We start from the raw sequence: 24,709 nt of genomic DNA on the forward strand, positions 1-24,709 counted from the left end.
TGCTTGTAAAGCTTAGTTTGGCAGGATATGAAATTCTTGGTTTATGTTTCTTTTCTTTGAGAATGCTGATAATAGTCTTCTAATCTCTTCTGGTTTGTATGGTTTCTGCTGAGATATCTGCTGTTAGTCTGATGGGCTTTCCTTTTTATGTGACCTGACCATTTTTTTCTAGATGCATTTAAGTTTCTTTCTTTAATGTTGAGCTTACTTTTTGACTATATGCCTTGGTGATATTTATGTTGTATATTATCTGGCAATTGTCCCCTCGATTTCTTGGATCCAGATTTCTACCTCTCTAGCAAGACTAGGGAAATTTTCTTGAATTATTTCCTGAAATATGTTTTCTAGGTTGTTTTCTTTTTTCATTTCTCTCCCTGAAATGCCAGTAATTCATAGGTTTGTTAGCTTTACATAATAACATATTTCCTGGAGACTTCGTTCCTTTTTTAAAGTTATTTTCCCTTTATTTTTTTCTTACTGTGTTAGTTCAAATAACTGGTCTTCAAGCTCTGAAATTCGTTTTTCATTTTGGTCTACTCTACTGATAAACTTCCAATTGTATTTTGAAAATCTTTAAGGCAGTTTTTCGGTTACATTATCTCCGATTGATTTGTTTTTACAATTTTTATATCAGCCTTCATTTGCTGTATTGCTTGAGATGTTCTTTGCATTGATTTTTAACCTTAACTTGGATCTCATTGGACTTCCCTGCAATCCATGTTTTGAAATATCCATCTGTTATCTCTGAGTCTCCACTTTGTCTAAGAACCATTTTTGATGAGCCATGTTGATACTTTGATGGTATAACAACATTCAGATTTTTAATGGTGGCTGATATAGTTTGGCTGTTTCCCCACTAAAATCTCCTCTTGAATTGTAGTTCCTTTAATCCCCACATACCATGGGAGGGACTTGGTGGGAGATAATTGAATCATGGAGGCAGTTATTTTCATACTGTTCTCATGATAGTGAATGAGTTCTCACAAGATCTGACGGTTTTATGAGGGTTTTTTCCCATTTTGCTCATCATATCTCCTTCCTGTCACCATGTGAAGAAGGACATGTTTGCTTCCCTTTCCACCATTACTGTAAGTTTTGTGAGACCTCCACAGCCCTGATCAAATGTGAATCAATTAAACCCCCTTCCTTTATAAATTACCTAGTCTCACACAGTTCTTTATAGCAGTGTGAGAATAGAACAATGCAGTACATTTGTTCTGGTAGAGTTGGGTACTGTTATAAGGACACAAAAAAATGTGGAAGCAACTTCGGAACTGGGATACAGTCAGATGTTGAAACAGTTTAGAGGACTCAGAAGAAGAAAGGAAAATGTAGAAATGTGTGAAACTTCCTAGAGACTTGGAGGGATCAGAATACAGGAAGATGTGGAAAAGTTTGGAACTTCCTAGAGACTTGTTAAATGGCTTTGACCAACATGCTTATAGTGATATGGACAATGAAGTCCAGGCTGAGGTGGTCTCAGATGGAGATGAGAAAACTTTTGGGAACTGGAGCAAAGGTGATTCTTGCTGTGTTTTTGCAAAGAGACTGACAGCTTTTTTTCCCCACCCTAGGGATCTGTGGAACTTTGAACTCTAGAGAGATGATTTGGGTTACATGGTGGAAGTAATTTCTAAGTGGCAAAGCATTCAAGATAAAGCAGAGAATAAAAGTTTGGAAAATTTGCAGCCTGAACATGGGATATAAAAGAAAAATCCGTTTTCTGGCGAGAGAAATTTGAGCTGGTTGCAGAAGTTTGCATAATTAACGAGGAACTGAATGTTACTTACCAATTCAATAGGGAAAATATCTCCAGGACATGCCAGAGGTCTTCAAGGGAACCCTTCCCATCACAGGCCTGGAGGCCTCAAAGGGAAAAATGGTTTTGTGGGCTGGGCTCAGGGCCTTACTGCTTTGTGCAGACTCAGGACTTGGTACCGTGTGTCCCAGCCATGGCTAAAAGGGGCCAACATACAGCTCAGGCTGTTGCTTCAGAGTACAGGTCCCTAGCCTTGGTGGCTTACATGTGGTGTTGGGCCTGCAGTTGCTTCAGAGTCCAAGCCCCCAGCCTTGGTGGCTTACATGTAGTGTTGGGCCTGCAGTTGCACAGAAGCCATTAATTGAGATTTGGGAACCTCCACTTAGATTTCAGAGGATGTGTGGAAATGCCTAGATGTCAAAGCACAAGTTTGCTTCAGGGGTGGAGCTCTCATGGAGAACCTTTGCTAGGGCAGTCCAGAAGGGAAATTTGGGTTGGTTTTCCCACACAGATTCCCCAGTGAGGCATTGCCTAGTGGTGCTGTGAGAAGAAGGACACCATCTTCCAGAGCTAAGAATGATAGATCCATGGAAAGCTTACACCATGTGCTTTGAGAAGCCACAGACACTCAAGGCCAACCTCTGAATGCAGCTGTGAAGGAAGGTGTACCCTGCAAAGTCACAAGGGTGAAGCTGCTTAAGGCTGTGGGAGCCCACCACTTGCATCAGCATGACCTATATGTGACACATGGAGTCAAAAGAGATCATTTTGGAACTTTTTAATGACAACCCTATTGGATTTCAGACTTGCATGGGATCTCTAGCCCCTTTGTTTTGGCCAATTTCTCCCATTTGGAATGAGTGTATTTACCCAATGCCTGTACCTCCATTGTATCTAGGAAGTACCTAACTTGCTTTCAGTTTTACAGACTAATAGGTGGAAGGGACTTGCCTTGCTTCAGAGGAGACTTTGGACTTGGACTTTTAGGTTAATGCTGGTATGAGCTAAGACTTTTGGGGGCTGTTGGAAAGGCATGACTGTGTTTTGAAATGTGAGGACATGAGGTTTGAGAGGGGTCAGAGGCATAATGATATGGTTTGGCTGTGTCCCTACCCAAATTTCATCTTGAATTATAGTTCCCATAATCTGCACATGTTGTGGGAGGAACATGGTGGAAGATAATTGAATCATGGTGGTGGTTACCTCCATGCTATTCTCACGATAGTGAGTAAGTTCTCATGAGATCTGATCGTTTTATTAGGGGCTTTTCCCCTTTTGCTCGACACTTCTCTTTGCTTCCCCTTCTGCCATGATTATAAGTTTCCTGAGGCCTCCCCAGCCCTGTGGAACTGTGAGTCAATTAAGCCTCTTTTCTTTATAAATTACCGAGTCTCAGGCAGTTCTTTATCACAGTGTGAAAACGGACTAATGCAGTGGCAGAATTTTTACATTGCTTTTTTCTCATCTTGAGAGGGTTGTGTTTTGTAGGATCTTTTGGATTTGCTTCTATACTCCTATGCACTCTGTGGGAAGGTTTTGTATTGGGATGCTCAATTTAACCTGCAAACCAGTAGGTGGTGTTTACAGGTAAGAGCCAGCTGCCACACAAGCCGGTGTGTATGACCCTGGTCTGTGTTTACTGTGAGGTACTCTCTGCTGTTTCAGTTGAAGGGCTGGGTAGTTGGGTGTCTGGTCTGTGAGCTTCCTATTCCAGTGGGAGTTACAGCCGGTCAAAGCTGGAGGCCTTGGCTTGTTCATGAATATATGACAAGCATGAACCTATGACATGCATAAGCACTGGCCATAATGAAGGTGGCTGGGAGGAATTCCTGCTGAAGTGATCTGAGGTCTCTATGGAGAGGTGAGGGAGAGTCACTGGCTTTTCTTCCTAGATAAGTGGGGATATGCTGTCTTTTCCTATCACACCCTGATTCCAAGGCTTGTGAATTCTAATTCTGATGACATTGTAATCTCTCTCTGTCCCACAGTGTGGTTGAGTATCTTGAGAACCATCTGTTTTGCAACTCTTCGTTGGTATGGTTTCAGGGCATAACCTCGTCACTCAGCCTGATACAGACAGCATCATGGCTCGCCTCTTCTCCAGGGTGTCAGCCTTCTGCTTTTTGTAAAGTGAGCCCTCTACCTTTGAGCCCATGCCGGTGGGTGTTGGTTGTGGTGGTCTTAACTGGTTGGGTTGCCCTGACATCAGACCCTGGGGATAGTAGTCAGGTGCCAGAGGAGTTGGACTGGGGTAAGTAGTTCACCCATTCTCAAGCCTCTAGATAGTCCACTGAATAATGCGTATGAGTCCCAAAGGGACTGTACTGCAGTCCGGCTAGCCCAGAGTTCAGGTGCTGATTGTATGAGTGCAGGGTGGTCCCCAGGTCCGCAGCCATGGTCTCAGGAAGTGGCAGCCAGCACACTTAGGTGGTGGAAACCAAAGTGAATATTACAGGTCTATGGGGGTTTGGTTTACAGAAGGCTCTGGGTTTCAAGTGAAATGTTTAGGCAGGGCAGGGTCTCTGTACCATGTGCTGTTCACTGTAGCTCGGTCCAACAGCAGCATTAGATCTGTATGAAAGTGGGTCAGTATGATAACTGAACCTTTCACTTCTTGCTTGTCTGAATTATGTAGTTCACTTTAGCTTTTTATAAAACTTATTTTCCAAACACGGTCTAATGGATGCCATAGTTTTGGAATTCTTTCAGGTTTGAGAGTATCTGTCAGTTGCTTTTATACCTGAATGAGAATGTAGATGTGCATTCTATTTTTAGGTCACACTTTCAGTTGGTACTTCATGGTCATTGCTTCATTGCATAAATGGTATTGTGTGTTGCTGTGGTAAATCATGAGGCTAACTGGACTTTTCTCTCCTCATAACTGATTTCTTCCTTGATACTCAAGTACTATTTTCTTTGTCCTTATACAGTAACTTAACCGATAGACATTTTATTGTCTAAACATTCATAAAAGTTTTCTTTGGAAAGTAATATTCTTTTCAAACTATGAATTAAGTTATTTATTCATTTCTGGAAATTTTTGATTTTTATATAGTTGAAAAACTTTTTGGTTTGGTTTCCTTTTTTAATTATAGATGATCCATATTTTGGTTATATTTGTCTTTCACTCATGCGTGTTATTATTTAGTTGATTTAACCTATGTCTCTTCTTCGTCTGCTTCTTCATGCTTAATTCCCAGTGTGATTATCTCTTGTTTGTGGACAACTCAATTTCTAGCTCTCTGTTCCATATATGTTGTTTCTAAATTATTTATTAGCTCTGTCATGGTGTTACTTTGGCCTGTTTGCTTACCTGCATCTGTTGTTTTAATATCTTTGAAATCCAGTCGTATTGAATTTTTAAAAATGTTCTTCTGTAGCCCAAAATATTTTCAACATTTCATCTTTCTTGAATTATATTTTCTTCAGAATAGAGAATCCTTATTGTATTAGTTACATATTGCTGTGAAGCAAGTTACCCCAAACCTTAGCAACAAATATTTATTACCTAGCATTTTCTGAGAGGAATCTGGGAATGCCTTACTTAGCTGAGTGGTTCTGGCTCAGGGTATCCTGTGAGGTTTCATTTTGTAGCTGTCAACCAGGACCGTCATCTTCTCAAGTCTCAGTGAAAATCAAGAATTTACTTCCAAGCTCACTCACATAGTTTTTGGCAGACCTCAGTTTCACATATTTTTGGATAATTTCCTTAAAAAAAAAAAAAAGATCAGGCTGACTTTTAAATTATGTAATAAAAATGTGCCTTTCTTAAATACACCTCTTTCTTCACTGCAATAGTTAGACCAATGTTTTAGAGACCAAACTGAATCCTTTAAAAAATAATTTTGCTGAATTTTCTTTAAATCTTTCAACTTAAAATCTAACAGATGTGCCTTTCTTTCTATGTAGAGCGTTCTCCCACTTTGGCTATATAACAAACACTTGTGATGGGGGAAAGCATCAGGTTTTCCAAAAGTTTTGAATAGTTCAGTTCAATAACCATTTTTTTGCCCTGTTGGTGGTGGTGGCAATAGTGGTCAGAATTAAATACAAAATAACAGTTCTTTTCAATACAGATTCTTTTCCCAAATATACTGTTTAAAAAAAAAAAAACACTACACAAGAAGTAAATTCTCATTTAAAAATATAGAAAAAGAGAAGTGTACAGAATATACCGTGAAACTTTATTTTTCTGCTTACCTCCTTTCTCTCATTTTGCAGGAGTGACCATTGTTAACAATTGCTTGTGAATCATTCTAGACCTTGTCCTGTGCAATAAAATGAGAGATATGTAGATTTAAGTTAAGGTTCATGTGTATATTTACATTTAGGTTTACTCAATAGCTAAAAGCCTATGTTATGCAACTTAGGTTTTACATACAGTAACATATCATGGACATTCTTCCATTTTAGTACTACTCTGTATTAAAGATCATAAATATTCATTTTAGATACACTCCATAATTTAACTGTTCCCTTATTAATGGACATTTAACTTGTCTCCATTTTTTTTTTGCATTTAAATAATACAGACAGGAACATCTCTATATATTCATTTATATTGGTGTGTCACTATGTAGTAGATTCATAGAGGTAAAAATGCTAGGTAAAATATTTCTTAATATTCTGAGGCTTGAAATCATGGTTATTCCACCAGATTGGAATCTCTAACAGAATGTTGAATAGGTTAATTGTACTTTCCTTGTACACTGATTGAAAATTGTTGTGTGTTTTAAAATTTGATATTAGCAGATAATTCTCATTAATTCCTTTTAGATTAATAAGTGGCACACCGTTAGTTGTTTTTAACATGTACAGTCCTAAGGTGGAAGCACGTGTGACATGTGTGAGGAAAAGCAAGGAGGCCAGCAAGTTAGAATGAACTGAGAAAAAGAGACAGTAGTAGAGGATGAGTTCAATGAGATTATGAGAGGCAGATCACGGAGGGTCATGTAGGCCATCTTCAAGGCTTTGGAGAACCTTCTCTCCATTATCAAAAATATTAAAAATAGTCTACAGTTATTGTCTTCACTTCCACTGCACTGTGGTTTTCATCCTGTTTATGCCACTAATACCTCTAGTAAACTGTTTCATCACTGTCAAAGCAATGATCTCTTCTGATTCCTTTGTGAACTATACCTAATACTGTGGACTGTTTATAATTTCGTATGAATAAAAATGCCTTTCATAGTACAATTTCATACGTGTATACTATTTTAGTTTTATTCTTATACCTTTCTTCGTTGCAGAATTCTGTTTGCATTTTCCTCGTTTCTTCTCCCAATTGTTCTCCTGCTTTATCTGCTTTCTTCTTTCAGCTTTCTTTGCCAAATCCTGCACTTTTCCTCATCATGTGACCTAATGTTTCATTCTTGCTTCTTTTCTTAGATGACCCTTGAAAAGTGTCACAAATATGTTCTTCACTCCAAGTGAATTAATAGCAATTTCTATTTTAGATTAGTTCTGGAAAACTTAAGAGCAATGTATGTGGCTTTTACAAATATTAAGCCTATGTAAGCAGATCGCTTGAGACATTTAAATATTTAATAAAGGTCATTTCATTTTACACAACTAGTAATCTGTTTTCATTGGTATTTTATTGTGCCTGGGCTGTCGGCTTCAGTGGATTAATTGATGCTCATCAGATATGATTGTAAGGCTTACAAAATTTAAATACATTTTCTATTTTAGCAGACCTTAAATTACATGACAGCCAATATATATTTATTAAAATATGTAACAAACTATATCTAATCCATTGAAATTTATAATATAGAATTGGTCTGTTATTTTAACTCAATCAAATATTTGATAAGTCAGAACAGTTTATTCCCAGATACTAATAGATAACAATTTTCGCTAATGCATAATTGCTAATTTACATTATAGGAAAATGTCAGTACATCAATCATAGATTAAAAACTTAAAAATGTAAGAGTACATACAACCTGAATTTGGATTTCAGTTTGTCTTTTCTTCTGTGAGCCTATTATGTATTTTCATGCTTTATTTGGTATTACATGATTTATTTCTTATTATAAGAAAATTTACTTTTTTGCATAAAAATTTTTTTAAGAAATAATATCCATAACATTAAGTTACTCTATTTGACTCAAACTATTAGAGATACTGTAATTAGGAAATTTATTTAAGATATATCTTGAAATATCTCTATGAAATATTTTTATAGTACACTAATTATCCTATTTCATTATCTGAATTTTTAAATATATGCTGAATTAAGTTTTCTTATAAGATTTTGTTAATATTAATTTATTCTTTTATTTCTTCATCTCATAAAAAGTAGACGTTCACCCTTTCTTTTTGTGAATTTATATGTAATCAAAATAATAAATCTTGGGTTAGATATTCTAAATTCCCCCAGGATAAATGTATTTCATAAATTCCATATATCAATTTTTATACATAATATTATTTTTTAATTACATATTTAAATTTATTATCAAATAATCTTTTTTGATGGAAAAAACTCATGTTTATGTCAACATTTAATTGAAAAATATACTTTGTAGGAGTCTGACAAGAAAATCAGAATGAAGCACAGTTTTCCAAAATGTAACCTCAGGGACTCCTGTATACATATTTCTCACGAAAGACATTCTGCTTACCAGTGTTTACTGAAGACCTTAAACTTTACTTACAGTTTCTAGAATTGCTTATTTTAACTAACAGAGTAACACCTACAGAAAAAAATTCATAGTCTAGTATCTAATTTAAAGAACATTTTCTAGATTTTTAATATCTTCCATGAAACTTTTACAGACTTCCTCAGCATCTTTTTCTCATGCTAACTCTTGATGGCTTATTTAAGCAACCTTCTCAGTTTTTTCCTTATGACCACTGAGTTATAGTTTCTAAGGCTCATCTAATATTTTTTAGATAATATCATACTGATTTTAAGTGTATCTGGTCAAAGAGGAGGTCCCTTATGACAATATTGAAATACCTGAAGAATATGCTACTAATTAATTGGTTCTGATAGATTGTACATACTTCATTTGGGAATCTAAGGTCATTCAAATGGTAGGAAAATGACATTCTCATGTTATACATGCAACCTGAAGCAAGGATTCAAAGCTCAAAGGCTCTGGAATGAGTTAAAAACTATTCTTTTAAGAAAAAAGTCCTTATATCTATCCCTTGTTTTATTCTTATTTGAATATAAAGCGTTCATTCCCAGTGTATGCCTTTTAGTGCTGTGTGCAATTTTCAATTGATAGATAATTATGTCATTCAAAAATATGTCACTCAAATGGCAGTTTAAATAATAACACAATTTATAAGATATGTTTCACCAGGAATTTGTACTAAGTCCTCACTTGTAATTAATGATAGTGAGAAGTACAAAGGTGCAATTATTTAGAAAAAAAAAAATGTAAACTTTAGAGTCTGGAAGACTGTATGACACAGGTGATCTTATAACTTTTTTCTTCTAGGTGGTTTAGAATCTTTGAAAAATCTTCAACAACTAATTTTGGACCACAATCAGTTAATTAGTACAAAAGGTCTTTGTGATACACCTACCATTGTATACCTAGATTGCTCCCATAATCATCTTACTGATGTTGAGGGCATTGAAAATTGTGGATTGCTCCAAATATTGAAGTTACAGGGAAATTATCTGAATGAGGTAATTGCTTTGAATTAATTGATTTCTGTGATTAATGCAACACTTTTCTTTTGATAGCAATGCCAATCACATTTTAAAAGCAATTTTGAATAATTTTTTTTGTTCTTTTATTTCTCACTATGAAGTAACCTATATCAAGAATATTAAATATACAGTTAGTTAATAGAAATTTTATTCATATTAAAAAATTTTGTTATACTTTATGATATGCAGTTTATCAGAATCTATTTGTTATTAGTTTTGGAAGGTTTTATATTTTTTAATTGGACAAAATGGTAAAATATTTTGTTTAATATAAACTAATGAACCACATTTAAATATAGCTTCCATCCTTGGAGAATCTTGTTTTACTAAGAGAATTGCACTTGGATGATAACAGCATTTCAACTGTGGAAGCATTTTCTTCATACTGGCTGCCTTTACTACAAAATCTTACTGTCTCTCAAAACAGGTAAAAGCATACTTAAGAAATAAATTCAGTGAATGTTTAAAATAAATATGTGATGTTCATAAACTACCATAAAAGTTAGGTTTCTCTAATAATTCAATGAGATTGCATCAAAATAAATTAGTATATAAATTATAAAGATAACATTATAGAATTTTAAAAAATTACAATGAATTATTGGCATACCCTAAAATTTTAGTAGAATTTTAATTGTCAATTTATCTTTCTAATTTTATTTATTTTCAAAGATGCACTTCTGTAAATCTCTCAGGGCAAATTTGTTTATGTTTATAAGAAGCATAGTCCTTGGAAAATACAGGAGGTAGTTAATTCAATTCAGAAGGATGGCTCATTCCCTCAAATGGTACTTATTAAGTGCTGGAAGGACAATTTTTAATCTGCTCTCAACTTGCATGTCTTTTTGAAACTGTTAGGATGGATTTAAATTTGATTTCCCTAAGGATATAAAGTAACACTTAAAAAAATACCTTAACATTAAATTGAAATGGGTACCTGCTTCAAGATCTATTTGAGACCACCAAACATCTGGATCTTTGCTGAGAATAACTGGCTAAACCAAAACAGGAGCACAATATGTGTATTTCTCCTCTGCTTAATATTTCATTGAAATCCATTCACTCTAATATGATTAATTTCTTCATCAAAGGCACAAGGAGTAGGGGAAAGAAACCATCTTTAACAAGAAATTGTTTAAGTTATATAATACTCACAAAACACGTGAATAAGGACAATATAATTTGTACATATATACCTATTTTCCCCCAAGACATATAAAATCATCTCTCAATCTCTTCCACAATAGTGTTTATCTTTTAGGCAGGTATATACTAAATGACTTAACTTCCACCTATTAAACTTTGACATTGGAAAACAAGTATGTATTCAAAAATCTTCTCAAATTACTTTAATGCAATCTAAAATTTAAAAATTTTAAATTGTGACTTGAGTTTAAAAGCACATTTGTTCCCAGAGCCAGCTACATCAGATAATGCTGTACAAGTAATTTGAGTAATTCATAAACTCCTTGGATATTTTCAGAATATTTTCCAGGTACAGAATATACTTTCAAAATGAAATATTCAGCTATGTTTTGGACATATGCAGTAAGTCACGGAGGTATTGACATACCTAACATATATTGTAAAAGAGGATCTCAAGCAACATTAATGAGCATAAAATATTTAAAGAGATTATAAAGAAAATCAAGAAATTTTTTGACAAATAATGTCTTTAATTTCTTTGGGCAATTTAAGTGATCAAAGACAATCTATTTCTAAAAATGAAATTTAATACTAGCTGATAGACTTTTGCTCTATCGGTATGATATGACATGCATATCAAGCTGATAAAATGGGAGTTATATAAACTAGAGAATTAAATATTTTTAGAATTGAGCATGATAATTGGAATGATTAATCCAAATGTTTTCTATTTATAATTTTGTTTGCATAATCTTAAAACATTTGACTATTGAGATGGTGTTTACTTTGGGGAATAGGAAAATGAGTAATATATGTCCTTACACCCACAGAGCATTTTGGCATAAAAGAACTTAATTTTTTAAACTCATCTATACCAAAAAGTAAAATTATTATATAATATATGTGATTTTGAAATTTTAAATAATATTGTCACTGATATTGGAATATTTTTCTTTTGAGTCTGTCAGAGCTCTTTGTACATGTAACCTTCTACCATTATTGAGAAGATGAAGGGAGAAGGCCCAAGAGCACCAGGGAAATGTCATTGATAGCAAAGGACATATAGAATACTAAAATGATTTTGTAATGTTATAGTGTAAAGATAATCTTCAACCTTGGAATATTTCACAAGTTTATTTTCATTAACTGTAGAAATTATCTATTTTAATTTATACTTTTACATGTGAAATGACTTTTTTAAAAACATATTAAGTTTGATAAAACCAAATCTGTGTTTGAATATTGAACGTGCAACTTGGTCAGTAGATGTTGAGCAACTCTGCTCTCACTATCTGACTCTCAGTTTTTTTCACATGTGAAAGTGGTAATGCCTACCTTACCTATTTTATGGGATTTTAATGATGATCCAAGAGGAAAGGGAGAATAATTTTATAATGTGATATTTGGATTTGTGTTTGGTATGGATTTTAAGTTATATATACTTTTCCTTTAATTTTTGATATTTTCATCACAAAGAAGATATTATGTGTCCATATGCTTTTTTTCCCCAAAAAATGGAATAATATAAAGAATGGTACTTAGTACATATTGTTTGAAATACTTGTTTCATCCTGATTTCTGTTTTAAATTTTCATTTAAGACATGTCACTGTTTTAAGTTTGACTTAGTGGAGTTCTAACTGGATGGCTCTCTGGCTTTATAAGCCTTTTTACTTCCAATGAGACTCTTAAGTAGGAGCAGAAAGTGGAAACTATTGCCCATTGGCTGTTCATGTATAAATCTTTTGCTTTTTGTCGTCTTTGAAATTTATATCTTTTTAATGCCCAGGGCTAATGTGACAAGGTCAAATGGTTTTAGGTTTTCACTAATGTCCTTTGTCTTTCTGGTTTGAATTTTCTTGGAAACAATATACACAGAATGTCAGTAAAAGGAAAAGTTCTAGAGGTTTTTCAAAAAAGGATTATACTATTAAGTTTCTACCATCCTAATGAATAAAGGTGAATGAGTAGTCAGTTTTCTTGATTAAAATTTCAGAAGAAAACAAACATGATTTTAACAGCATGATTATCTGAAAAGATTAATTTCAATATTACAAAAATTTTTTCAAAACGTATATTTCTTTGCTTTGATTTTTGCAAAGATGTATTGATTGTTGATTCTCAAAAATTATTTATTGGTTATTTTCATTTGAGGTCTTTTTATAACCTATATGTTACCATATAACTTACTGCCTAAAAACATGGGATATTCTGTAAAAAGAAAAAAATATTGTATTCTGAATGGTTTAATATGCCATTACTATTAATATTTCAAAATCCTTTCACTGGAAGGGTGAAGAGTTAGTATTAGAAATATATTAAGGGTAGAGCACAAAAACAATTTTCTTGTTAATAAGTACATTTATTAAATTTTATTTTTACTTGAAATATATATATATATATATAAACTACTTGTAATAATTATGCAGAACGTGCTTGAATAGGAAATGTCAGAAAATTGAGACTTAAACCCACTAATTGTGTATGAGTAAAGCCTGAATTTCCTCTATCCCTGCATCTCTTCCCACCCCCACCCTGCTTCCCTTCCCTTCCCTTGACTTTTTTGCCTTTTCTTTACTTTAATATCCAGGTGAGATTTCAGTAAATTTCACTGTTATGGAGTATATATACAAATAATTCAGTGTATGTAATGGCCAATATTTTCTCACTTTTATTACCTTGGATATTTTTCTCCTGGAAATTGCTTTTAAGAAGTGGGATCTTTTATGTTTAATATGAATGCTAATATTGTATTTAGGATTGGCAACATGTAGAGAGATGTTCTCCCAGCCTCATTATATAATCTACTTTTTCATTAGTAGTATATCTTCTTTCTTGTTGCTAATGCAGAAAGGGATAGTATAAGAGAAGAGTGATGGTCAATACAAGGGTTAATCTTCTGCCAGACCCCATGAAGCTTCCACTCACAGGTTTACTCTGTGAGCTTCTGACCTGAGAATATAAAAATAAGAGGTTTTGTTGTTGGTGATGATGGTGGTGGTGTTTTCTATGACAGTGAGTTTGTAGAAATAAAGAGGTAAAGGACCCTTCCAGGACAACTGGAGGGAGAGTATAAAAAACACTAAAGCAATAAATGTGAAAATTAATGCATACTTATTTATTTGGTACCAGAGATAGACCTTGAGCCAAAGCATATTTTGAATAGTTATGGAATTCCAATATTTTATAGTGGGGATTAATTCAGAAGACTTTTCTAATTGTGGCAAATATATATATTTTATGAAGGAGTTTTTATCTTGCTTAAAGATTCAGATGAACTGGCTTAATTTAATTTCCAAATAGCTACAGGTAATGTGATATTATGTTACAGAGTAACTGTAGACGTGTCCTAGTTGGAAATGCAAATCAAACTGAAGTTAATTTGCCCTTTATATCTTTTGTTTCCAATGACGTGGGTATTTTGAATATCACAATTTTTGTTTGAATATGAGTTTTTGATAATAATTATAACTTAGAAAACAATAAAAACCTTTAAATGTCGGAGGAAAATTGATTATTACTAGATTATAATATGCATAATTAATGAGTATTAATTTAAAATATCAATGTATTTTCACCAAGTTTAAGTTAATTCTATTGAGGTAAAACATTTTATATTATTCTGTTCTTATACTCATTTATTTATATATTGAATATATTTCCAATTTAAAAGTAAGCCCAGTTTAATTTTGCTTACAGTACTATAATACTTTCAATTAATAAAGAAAGATTTTTTTTAAAATAAAAATAGTCTTTAGTTAGTTCTCCTGTTGAAAAGTAGCAATTTCTCCTGTTGAAAAGTGATTTTTCATTTGTACCTTAAGGGTTTAGGTTGTATGTTTCAGACAGGCAGAAAAATAAATAAAAAATGTATTCTTTGTAAATTTGGCCTTATATGAATACAAAACAAAATAATTAGGACAAAACACACTTATTTAAATAGCAAATACACATCAAAATCCATGATTTTTGTGATTGAAATTAGTAATTTCATGATTTCTTTTAAAAAAATGAATAGAAATCTTCCATCATAAATACTTAGAAGTCTATAATTACTGCATTTGTAAAATGCACGGTTAGCAAGTGCTATAATTGTACAATTTTAATTGTATATATAAAATTGTATAAAATGTGTATTATTATATAATTGTATTATATAAATGTATTGTTATATAGTTACAATGGTAACATTAAGGACTTTCCAATTTAGAATTTTGATGAAGTTTATGTTTTTGTTTTCAGTTTGACCAAAATTGTACCGCTTTTTCATTTTGTTTCATTGGAAAAGCTAGATGTCAGCCACAATTGTCTTTCTGGTAAGTTTAGCATTATATATATACTTTAAATAATAGACTTTTGAGTTTCTGTTTCAAATATGATAAGGGGTTGTTTTAAATGCATGAGCTAATGACATTTACATATAATAAACCTGTAAAATAAAGCATGCCAAAATAATTCACTTGAAATTTTCTTTCCACTTTTACAGTCATATTACTTTCACAACTTTCTGGTAGGCCTAACCAAAGTCACATTTATGCTTTTATTTAAAAGTCATTAATCTTTTGCTTATGAAATGAATATCCTAATGAAGATGAGCAAACTGTATACCTTCCTAACAGGTATAGAGTAGTCACCCATTAAAAATTTATTAAAGAATCATGACTTGAATTGACTCACTCCTTCCTTTCCTCCAAATTTCCTCAATCCCAGTCCCAGTCAGTCTACTCCTAGAGGCAGCCACAGACTGAATTTATCCACATATTAATTTTGTCTTTATATTAATTGGATAAAACAGTACATTCCTTTTTTCTACAACTTTCTTTGTGTGATATTAGCATCTGTCATTCTACCACTTTATATATATATTAATTTATTTTTCTGAAGTGTAAGGGATGTGTGAATATATTACAATTCGTTTATCCATTCCCCTGTTGAACATATTTTGATTGTTTGTGGTTTGGGGGTTATGAATACAAAGTTCCTATGGTTCTTGTACAAATATTTTTGCAGGCTTAAGTTTTCTGTTCTCTTAGGTAAATGTGTAAGAGTGTAATTGTTGCATAATAGAGTAGGTGTAACTCTAAAAGAAAATGTCGTACTATTTTCCAAAGTACTTGGAACATTTTACAACCCCACCAGAAATGAGAGTTACAATTGCTCCATTCTAAAGAGTGTTTAATAATTTACTCCGTTATCTCATTGTGGTTTTAGTTTGCGCTGACCTGATGAATAAAGATGTTGAACCTCTTTACAAGTGTTTATTGGTGATTTTTGCAACCTCTTTTGTTGTGTCTATTCAAGTGTTTCACCATTTTGAAATCTGACTATTTTTATTTTTCTTAATGATCTATAAAAATGTTTACATATTCTGGACATCATTGTCTTATAAATTTTTTTCTAGCCTTTGTTTTACCTATCAATTTTCTAAATGATATATTTAGATGAGTAGATATTTTTAATTTTTTCGTTATTTTTGTGTGTCCTTTGTAATACATTTTTCACTCCCAGATTGAGAAGATAATTTTCTGTGCTTTATTATAGAAGTTTTTGTACTTTCAGTTTTTACTGTTAGGCCTATGATCCTTCTCAAATTAATTTTTATGTATGGTATGAAGTAGAGGTTGAGTTCATTTTTTATATGGATATTAAATTGTTCCAGCCACACTGGTTGAACAAGCTTTTTTTTTCATAGTTAAATTACTTTGCCATCTTTGTGCAAAAATTGTTTTACATTTGGTTTTCTTTGGGATATGTTTCCATTTATTGCTTTTCTCATAACTATGGCTTATGTTTTCCTATTTCTTTGGATGTCTAGTAAATTTTAACTATATGTTGAACATTGTAGACAATTCTACATTGAGCATTGTAGGTAGTTCAGTAAGTCAGGGTGGTGTTGTCTTCCTTTAAAGGATGTTGTTTTATTCTTGCAGGAAGTCAAATTAATTATGAATAATTTTTGAATAATTTTGTTCCTACCGGGTTTAGTTTAGTTCTATTTTAGGACAGGTCATTTTAGTTTTCTTTTCTTTTCTTTATTTTATTCATTTATTTATTTTTTGAGACAGAGTTTCACTCTTGTTGCCCTGGCTGGAGTGCAATAGTGCGATCTCAGCTCACTGCAACCTCCGCCTCCTGGGTTCAGTGATTCTCCTGCCTCAGCTTCCCAAGTAGCTGGGATTACAGGCATGCGCCACCATGCCAAGTTAATTTTGTATTTTTAGCAGAGACAGGATTTCTCTGTGTTGGTCAGGCTGGTCTCGAACTCCTGACATCAGGTGATCCGCCCACCTTGGCCTCCCAAAGTGCTGGGATTACAGGTGTGAGGCACTGCACCGGGCCCAATATTCACTTTTTTAAGGGTAAAAAGGTCCATGCAATTCTATTTAGTTATATATTCAATTTTAATGCTTAACCTATTACTTTAGATTTCACTTCTTCAGATTTTTTTGCTTACAATCTGGCACAAACTATTCTAAGTCCTTTATACACATCATCTCATTTAATCCTCACCCTATAAGACAGATATGAACCTGAATTGTAAAGTAGATTTACAGAAGTTCACACAGCTGTTACATGGTAGAAACATATATTCTGACAATAGTCTGTGTTCTTAACTCAATACAGTCTTCTTTAAAAAGCATATAGTATTCTGCAGAAGAAATAAAAATATTGCTTTTCTTTAATAGCTAACCAGTAAATACAGTGGTCATAGATTTATGATATTTGTTCTAAATCTGTGATAACTTTCAAAATGATTTTATTTTCTGTAGATCTTAAAAGTGTCATGAAATGGTTCGATGCATGCTATTCTCTCCGTGAATTGTCTCTCACTGGAAACCCACTTCTTCAAGAAACAAACTGGAGGTAAAGAAGCATTGTTGTACCCCATGAATACCCTTTATTATAGTGGCAGAAAAAAGTTTGATAAAAATTGTCCTGTGAATAACAATTGCCTGGGAAAAGTTAATTGAAAAATTAAAAGTTATTTTAAACCAAAAAAGTTTTGTAAAAGTAGTTTTAAAAATGTTTTTATTCTAAAATAATTTTCTTGCACATATGTGAACTAATACAAAATTGAAATTAAAATTGTAATGTAAACCGATCGTTAGGTGACAAGTTTAGTGTGATATTAACTTGGGTTTTGCATTTATAGAAAATATATTTGTTGATAATTGCTTTTTTGCCAGTCATATAATTACATAGCTTCCTATTTAAAGTGTTTCCTTTTTGAGAGTAATTTGGTTTTGTTTTATTTTCCTAAAAGAGAAGGATGGTGTCTGTTAAAAAGTTTGTGTTATAAGCATATTTAAATTCTTGCTTCTCTTTGGAATATGGCAATACCTAATGCAAACCAAGAAAAATATTTTGTAAGTTTTAATACATGTTCATAGAAAAAAAGTTATCTCATTTACACCTCTAATAATATACTAACATCATTTCCCCCAAATTGACCACCAGCTTTTTTCAAAAATTAGCTATTTTGTGATAACTTACATAATTTTTATCATTTTTGTTTATGAATATGAATATTTTGAAAAACTGGACACTTTCATCACCTTAAAAATACCTCATACTTTTTTGCAATAAGTTCCCTCCCCCAGTATTTTAAAAACATCTCTCCACTCTTTTATGGCTTTCACTGTTTCCAGTGAGAAACGTCTACTGACATTCTTGTCTTTCTCTAAGAATGATTTTAAGATTTTCTCTTGATCACTGATTTTCAGCAATTTGACTATAATATGTTTTGGTGTGGTTGCATTTAGTTTATTTGGGATTTATCAAACCTCTTGGATCTGCCATGTTCATAAAATTTGGAAAATTTATGGCTGTTGTTTTCAGATTTTTTTGTTCTCCTTTTCACTACCTATTGTGCCCTAGTAGGACTCCAGTTTCAATAATATCAGACCATTTGGATTATCCCAGGAGTTGCTGTTGTTGTTTACTTATTATTATTATTTTTCCCTTTTTGTGCTTCACTAACTAAATAGTTTCTATTGCTTTATCTTCAAATTCTCTGATATTTTCTGTTTAAGTATCTACTCTGCTTTCTATCTCATCTATTCTTCATTTCCGATTGCAGATATATTTTTCATCTATATAAATTTATGTATTTCTTTAACATTTGTAATTTCTCTTCTAATCATGCTAATGTTTTATGGAACCTTCTTGAACATATGGAAAATATTAATAATAGCTGTAGTAATTTAACTTCCTTATCTGTTCGTTCCATCATCTCTATCATTTGAAGGTCTACTTGTATTGAGTTTTTTTTGTTTTTTTTTTTCACTGATTCTGGATCGTATTTCTCTGCTTCATTGCATGCCTGGTCAGTATTGGTTGTATTCTGGAATTTTATATTCCCAGTGTTTAATTTCATTGCATTACTTTAAATAGCCTCTATTTTGTGTTTGGTGTGCAGCGGCTAAGCACAGCAGCACTAATGAGATACTTTCTAGGCTTGCTTTTAAGTTCTGTTAGAATGGTCCAAAGAAATCTTTGGACTAATGCTAATGTAGCCCTACTACTATGATGACAACTTTCTGAATATTTTTCCAGATGTCTCATATAGAGACAGGCTGGTCTTGAACTCCTGGGCTCAAGAAATCCTCCCACAGTTCTGGGATTACAGATGTGAGCCACTGTGCCCAGTCTTCTATGTATCCTTTTAACTTTGCCTGTGGGAACTAATTTCCTATGTCAGTTCCTATAGTTCTGCCTTCAGTTTCTACTGGTTCTTTCCCCTGAACTTAGATGGCTTTTTCTTACACATCAACAGAACATTACTGATTTGCGAAGTTTAAGTGAATTACCTCCCTCCCAGAATACTGAAAGATTTTGCATATGTCCACTGTGAAATTTTCCACTGTGGAATTGGTGATCATTCTGGCTTACACTTTTGTCTTTTCTTATGCTCAGAACATACATTTGTGAGATGGTTTCACATTATTTATTGTACATTTGACATATTTATACTGTCATTTCACTGGTACATCAAGGCAGGACAAGCCAAGCAGAAACAAGTCTACAATTTAGGAAAATGAGTTTGCCAATACAAACATGCTAAGTATAGGGGAAGGCACACATTTACTAAAATATATATTAGGTAGCAAAATATATATTAGGACCATTAGAGTTTAAGTCAAATCAGGAAAACTTGTCAACTTGTTCAGGCAGTTAAAATGCATTTATGAACAAAACATAGACTAAAAAGAAAAAAAAAAAATCCTGTATCACCTTATCCTAGGGCAGAAGCTGTTGACTCTTTGCCCTGATTTGGTTTCTCTGCAAGCTGTGACCATGTCCAAGAAGACCCCGGATCTGACAATTTCAGAGGAGTATGAGATATATTACAGAAGAATTAAATGTCTGATTATGTTTAAAATTCCCATATCTGACTTAATGTACCTGTAGAACAAGCTATTAGAGTCTGGGGAATAGTCTGTCTTCCCCCTCTTGTCTGAAGCCACTGCAAACCTCTGACACTCTTCTTAGTGTCAAAATTTCACAGTGGACATATGAAAATTAATTTATCTCCTGGATTTGTTACTTGGTCTTTGGTTAAGAAGACAGAAGCATTTTTACACTAACTCAAACACCTGCGTAATTTACTGCATATTAGTAACCTGTATATCTTAGAAGAGTTATTATCTTGACCTAGAAAGTCATTTTTTCTTTTTTTTTTCTTTAGAGCTAGGTTTCCAAAAAATTCCTAATAGTGCAATGTTATTTAAGGAAATCTTGCATGTTTCCACATGTTTTAGAAAAAAATTTGTCAACCTCCAGTTTAGAAATGTCTTTTCCAAGTGTACGTTAAGCTGTGCAGCACAGATGAAAGAGTATGACCTAGTACAGTGGTTCTCAAAGGTGTGTCTCTTGACCAGCATCATTCATCATCACCTGGAAACCCGGCAGAAATGCAGAATTTTTGACACCATCCAAACCTACTGAATCAGAAACCTAGGAAGGGTGTTCAGTAATCTGTTCTTTAACAAGCCCTTTTGATGATTCTGATATATACTAAAGTTTGAAAACCACCATTTTAAAGCAAGAATATTCTACCCCTACCACATACTATGTGATCCTGGACAAGTAACTTAATTTTCTTTTTTTAGATATGTGGTCTTTCTGTGTTGCCCAGGTTGGCCTTGAACTCCTGGGCTTAAGCATTTCCTTTACCAAAGCCTCCTGAGTAGCTGGGACAACAGGTGTGTGCCACGACGCCCAGCTCTAACTTAACTTTTTTATGTCTCTGAATCCCCAGTAGTAAAATGAGGATGATAATCTCATGGGGTGGTTATGGGAACTGAATGTTATATTACACATAATTTATTTAGAACAATTCTTAGAACGTGGTAAGATAACAAAAATTTACTATTTCCCATTACCATGTTAACCATATTATATATGGGTTCTTATTCAATCACCAAGTATTTAGTGAACTCCTCCTGTATGCAGTGTCCTAATATGTTGGACATTATTAAGAAAATTGAATATAACCCATAATTTATTATTATTATTATTATTATTATTATTATTATTATTATTATTATTATTTTTGAGACGGAGTCTCGCTCTGCCCCCAGGCTGGAGTGCAGTGGCGCGATCTCGGCTCACTGCAAGCTCCACCTCCCGGGTTCACGCCATTCTCCTGCCTCAGCCTCCCGAGTAGCTGGGACTACAGGCGCCCGCCGCTACGCCCGGCTAATATTTTTGTATTTTTAGTAGAGATGGGGTTTCACTGTGTTAGCCAGGATGGTCTCTATCTCCTGACCTCGTGATCCGCCCACCTCGGCCTCCCAAAGTGCTGGGATTATAGGCGTGAGCCACCGCGCCCGGCCCTAACCCATAATTTCAAGACATTTTTCTAATCATGTTAGGTAGATAAAATGTAGGCACAGAATTGATAACCATGAAAAATAATAATGATCAAAACCACTAATACAGCATTCACTCTCTGCTCAACACTGTTCTCATTTAATCTACACAATATACCTAATCAATTATGTATGTAGCACAGCATCCCATTTTATAGTTGAGGAAACTGAGTCCCATAAAGGCTAAATAACTTGACTAAGGTTACATAGCTATCAAGTAGAGGAGCCAGGAAATCTAACCCGTGCAGTCTGGCTGCAAAATCTACACTCATAACTCTTAGAGTTTTTGTATCTAATAAAACACTAGTGTCAAATGATTATTGTTGGCAAACAGGCTTTAGAAGTTTAGAAAAATCATCTCAGTTTAGTGTAACAAGGAGAAATGGCCTTGGCTAAAGGGGCACACTTTTAGTTAAACCTCAAAAGTTTGCTAAGATTTAAAGTCATAAAGAAATAATAAAAGCAATTCTGGTGGATGAATATCCAAGAAAAGTAAGGAAGGTCATGAAGCTAGTCTATTCAGATGTAAAATGGGTATACTGGGAAATACCATTGGAAGGAGATGAGAAATCAAGTACTTATAGCGGTCAGAGTACTCTCTCTATATGTTACTTCATTTCACAGCAGCCCTATAAGTTGGGTTCTGTAATTGTCATTCTCATTTTAGAGAGGTATTTACAAAATCCTAGATACCTTATAATTTGAATAGTACTTATTTCATAGAGTAATATAGGTTAGGCTTCATAAAAAATAACCCAGAAATCTTTGTGGTTCAATACTAGATTATTTCTTGTTTACATTACATTTGATGTGGGTTCAGCCTGTATAATGTAGGCAGAGTCAGAAACTCAGGCTGCTTCCATTTTGTAGACCTGTTTCATGTGACTTCACTGTCACTTGGCTTTTGTAAGCTAGTGGATTGTGGTAGGAGAGAGGGAAAGGGACCATAGGGAAGGTACAACTGACATATAACCACTCTGCTTTCAGAGGTGGCAGTCATCACTTCACTCATATTCCATTCCGTTGACTAGTTCCATTCATGTAACTAAGTCATATCACCAAACCTGCTGCACGAGAGGCTAGAAAAGGTAAAGAACAAGAATATCAGCCAACACTAACAGTCTGTGTGAAGGCCAAATATGCTACCACATGAAAGCATTTTATAGAGTGCCTCCCACCTGGCACACTAAGAAAATATTAGCTATTGTTTTTAGTGAGCAATAGAGAAAATTTGAGTATATGTGTAGTTATAAAAATGGTAGATTACGTGTTTAGTTCTGAATATATTTCTGGCATTGTTCGAGACATTTTGTATTTCTACCAGAAATAAGCATTTTGGGAAGATTTTTTTCATCAGCAAACTGATAAGAAGTTAGGAAACAAGTGACCAAATTTATTAGGGTCCAGGGATTATAGAGGACTAAAATATATTCATAGCAAATTATTGTACAGATTCTTCCAGAATAGAGCTGGAAGGGGACATATGTACCATATATATGTATATGGTATTACACACACACACACACATATATATAGGTATATATACACACACACTCAATTCTTTCATTTTGTTAATATATAAAAATTGAGGTGCAGAGATTAATTAGCGTACATTAGATACAATGTGTTTGCATGCATAGTTTTCTAAAAAATGACAAAATATCTAAAAAAGATTTCTAAAAACATCTAAAGTATAAAATTTTCCAGAGATGGAAAGATTAAATAAATATTGTTCATTTTATTATATCCTCAGATAGGACATTATTCAATCTTGTATAGTTTATCATCTCCTGAATAGCTAGGCTACATCTTCTTAGGTTTGGATCTGTTTTTTCTTAAAATGATTTTTATAGGCTTTATGCCCTTGATATTATTTCCATTATTGTATTTACCTACAGTTTTTAAAATCAATATTAATATTTTCTATTAATATTAAAGTTAATGTGTAAATAGGCTATTTCTATACTTTTTATATTAATAGCATAAGAAATATTTCTAACTTGGAATATATATTGTTTTCCCATTCATACTAAACATATGCTATTCTTTTCTCGTGTCTTTCTTTTGCTTTTTAAGAGTTTTGCTTCTGAAAGACAAAGCAAGAAGAATTTTCTGTTCTGAAATAATCTCTTTGGGTACTGGGGATTTTGTAGTTATAAAAATGACAGTTTACATTTTTTTTTTTCCTGGATATATTTCTGGCACTTCTTATATCCCAGGCACTTCTTATTTCTACCAGATAAAATTGGTCACTGCCTAAAGGCATGGGTTATTTTAGGGAAATTTCAAATATTTTACTCATTCAGATGTGATTTCAGGGAAGCAATTAAAAATACGTTAGTTGGGCTCATGTATTGAGAACATATTCTTCCCCTTTCATTCTCTTACAGATAAGATCTTTTAACTTACTATCTCACAGGCTGTCTTTAGGGTACAAAATCCCTGTCCTCCCGAATGTCTGGATGGCTTTTCTTGCCTCTTACCTAATTTATAATAAGCTTATGGCTTCCCTCTTGCCTTTTTGCTTTAGCAAGTTGGCATTCTGTTTACTCAGAGATAAATATCTCTCTTCATTTATTGGGGAAAGGATATCAGTCACTTTTCCTTACTAATAATACTTGAGTCTTCACCACGTGCCCTTTGGATACATATGGTCAATTCTCAATCTGGAGACATTTGCGGCACCCTGAATACAAATGTTCAGACCAGTTTCCTTAATTTTTGTTGAATACAAGAACAGAATTGCAAACTAAAGAGAATGGAAGAAAGCATAGTTGGTGACAGAATTACCATTTGTATCTTGGAAACAAATTCTGGAGGGTGCAGAGGAGTAGATTTCCTTTATTTTTTTAAAGGACGTGTATTCATTTATGCAGAGTTTAACAGCTTGATCTGTAGTACTGAATTGTGTAGATTGCACTTAGTTTGTCCATTTCAGGTTTGTGTTGTAGCATTTCACTGAGATTTATTAAATTGAGAAGTTTTATTTATATCCATTAATTTTTAAAAGGATATAATCTAAAACAGCCATCTGAAATGTTATATCTCTAATAGAAAAAATTTTGTTTATTGTTTTTGCTTCTGGTTGCACAGTACCAACACAGTACCTTATATGTAACAGACACCCAAAAATATTTGTTGAGTAAATACATTACAGTATTTAATTACATTATAATGTGTAAAGGCTTGAAAAATTGCGTGTTTCTGCCCCCCTCCGCCAAGTTTTTCTATTGAATTCATTTAATTTTACATTAGT

General features: G+C 33.3%; 1 protein-coding gene across 1 annotated transcript in view; it reads left to right on the forward strand.

The window, feature by feature from the left end:
• LRRIQ1 (leucine rich repeats and IQ motif containing 1) overlaps positions 1-24,709 on the forward strand; it is a 212,485-nt gene that overhangs the window by 62,571 nt on the left and 125,205 nt on the right. Inside the window, 4 exon segments of the mRNA XM_023203947.1 lie at positions 9,217-9,410; positions 9,734-9,861; positions 14,822-14,895; positions 17,350-17,443. Of these exon segments, the coding sequence (XP_023059715.1) occupies positions 9,217-9,410; positions 9,734-9,861; positions 14,822-14,895; positions 17,350-17,443 (490 nt within the window).

The sequence above is a fragment of the Piliocolobus tephrosceles genome, chromosome 10, assembly GCF_002776525.5.
Source record: "Piliocolobus tephrosceles isolate RC106 chromosome 10, ASM277652v3, whole genome shotgun sequence".
Lineage (NCBI taxonomy): Eukaryota > Metazoa > Chordata > Mammalia > Primates > Cercopithecidae > Piliocolobus > Piliocolobus tephrosceles.